Source organism: Pyrgilauda ruficollis, unplaced genomic scaffold, assembly GCF_017590135.1.
Source record: "Pyrgilauda ruficollis isolate IOZ18807 unplaced genomic scaffold, ASM1759013v1 scaffold2838, whole genome shotgun sequence".
Classification (NCBI taxonomy): Eukaryota; Metazoa; Chordata; class Aves; order Passeriformes; family Passeridae; genus Pyrgilauda; species Pyrgilauda ruficollis.
Window position 1 is genome coordinate 1 of NW_024524198.1, and position 2289 is coordinate 2289.

The window sequence follows — 2289 nt, forward strand, 5'->3', positions numbered from 1 at the left end:
GACCCCAAACCCCTTTTCCCAAATTCTCATCGGGTTTTTGGCGTTTATTTTCCATTTCCATTCTGCAGTGACCCCAAACCCCTTTTCCCAAATTCTGACCGGGTTTTTGGGGTGAATTCCCCATTTCCAGATGGCGTTCTGCTACTGCAGTGACCCCAAACCCCTTTCCCCCAATTCTGATCAGATTTTTGGGGTTTTTGGGGTGAATTTTCCGTTTCCAGATGGCGTTCCGGTACCGCAGTGACCCCAAACCCCTTTTCCCCCAATTCTGCCGGGGTTTTTGGGGTGAATTTTCCGTTTCCATTCGGCGTTCTGCTACTGCAGTGACCCCAAACCCCTTTTTCCAAATTCTGACCAGGTTTTTGGGGTTTTTGGGGTTTATTTTCCGTTTCCAGATGGCGTTCCGGTACCTGTCGTGGATCCTGTTCCCGCTGCTGGGCTGCTACGCCGTGTACAGCCTGCTCTACCTGGAGCACAAGGGCTGGTACTCCTGGGTGCTCAGCATGCTCTACGGCTTCCTGCTCACCTTCGGTCAGTGCTCCCTCCAAGGGCCTGGAATATTCCCAAATGTTCCCAAAATATCCCTGAAATATCCCTGAAATAGCCCTGAAATATTCCTGAAATAGCCCTGAAATAGCCCTGAAATATTCCTGAAATAGCCCTGAAATAGCCCTGAAATATTCCTGAAATATCCCTGAAATAGCCCTGAAATATTCCCAAAATAGCCCTGAAATGTTCCCAAAATATCCCTGGAATATCCCTGGAATAGCCCTGAAATATTTCCAAAATATTCCTGAAATATCCCTGGAATAGCCCTGAAATATTCCCAAAATATCCCTGAAATGTTCCCCAAAATATCCCAAAATATCCCTGGAAATGTCCCCGGAATATCCCAAAGTATTCCTGAAATATCCCCGGAATAGAAATCCCCAAAAATGTTCCTAAATCCCCAAAAACTTCCCCAAATCCCAGTTTTTTTCCAGGATTCATCACCACAATGAGCTCCTGTCCGTGGTTCCTCAACACCTTCACATCCAAACCTCCAAAATCCATCCCAAACCTCCCAAAATCCCTCCCAAACCCCCCAAAAATGTTCCTAAATTCCCAAAAATGTTCCTAAATCCCAAAAAACCTTCCCAAATCCCCCAAAAACTGCCCCAAATCCCAGTTTTTTTCCAGGATTCATCACCACAGTGAGCTCCTGTCCGTGGTTCCTCAACACCTTCACCTCCAAACCTCCCAAAATCCATCCCAAACCTCCCAAATCGATCCTAAACCCCCAAAATCCATCCTAAACCCCCAAAATCCATCCCAAATCCCCGAAAAATGTTCCTAAATCCCCAAAAAGTGTTCCTAAATCCCCCAAATCCCAGGTTTTTTCCAGGATTCATCACCACAGTGAGCACCTGTCCGTGGTTCCTCAACACCTTCACCTCCAAACCTCCCAAAATCCATCCCAAACCCCCCAAAAATGTTCCTAAATTCCCAAAAATGTTCCTAAATCCCAAAAAACCTTCCCAAATCCCCCAAAAACTGCCCCAAATCCCAGTTTTTTTCCAGGATTCATCACCACAGTGAGCTCCTGTCCGTGGTTCCTCAACACCTTCACCTCCAAACCTCCCAAAATCCATCCCAAACCCCCCAAAAATGTTCCTAAATCCCCCCAAAAATGTTCCTAAACCCCCTTTCCCCCAGGGTTCATCACGATGACACCGCAGCTCTTCATCAACTACAAGCTGCAGTCGGTGGCCCCTCAACACCTCCAAACCTCCCAAAATCCATCCCAAACCTCCCGAAATCCATCCCAAACCCCCAAAATCCATCCTAAACCCCCTAAATCCATCCCAAATCCCTGAAAAGTGTTCCTAAATCCCCCAAAAGAGTTCCTAAATCCCCCAAATCCCCGGTTTTTTCCAGGATTCATCACCACAGTGAGCACCTGTCCGTGGTTCCTCAACACCTTCCCCTCCAAACCTCCCAAAATCCATCCCAAACCTCCCGAAATCCATCCCAAACCCCCAAAATCCCTCCTAAACCCCCCAAAAATGTTCCTAAACCCCCTTTCCCCCAGGGTTCATCACGATGACGCCGCAGCTCTTCATCAACTACAAGCTGCAGTCGGTGGCGCACCTGCCCTGGCGCATGCTCACCTACAAGGCGCTCAACACCTTCATCGACGACCTGTTCGCCTTCGTCATCAAGATGCCCATGATGTACAGGATAGGCTGCCTGAGGGACGGTAGGTGGGAATTTGGGGGGAAGAAGGGATTCCAGAGGAGATGCCCATGA

General features: G+C 48.3%; 1 protein-coding gene across 1 annotated transcript; it reads left to right on the forward strand.

The window, feature by feature from the left end:
- Positions 1-361: 361 nt before the first annotated feature.
- LOC121356118 (cleft lip and palate transmembrane protein 1 homolog) lies at positions 362-2243 on the forward strand (the record flags this gene model as incomplete). The annotated part of the gene is made up of 2 exons (XM_041472214.1): positions 362-531; positions 2072-2243. Coding segments are annotated over exons 1-2 (308 nt in total), but the record flags the coding sequence as incomplete, so codon positions are not given.
- Between the last annotated feature and the right edge of the window lie 46 nt (positions 2244-2289).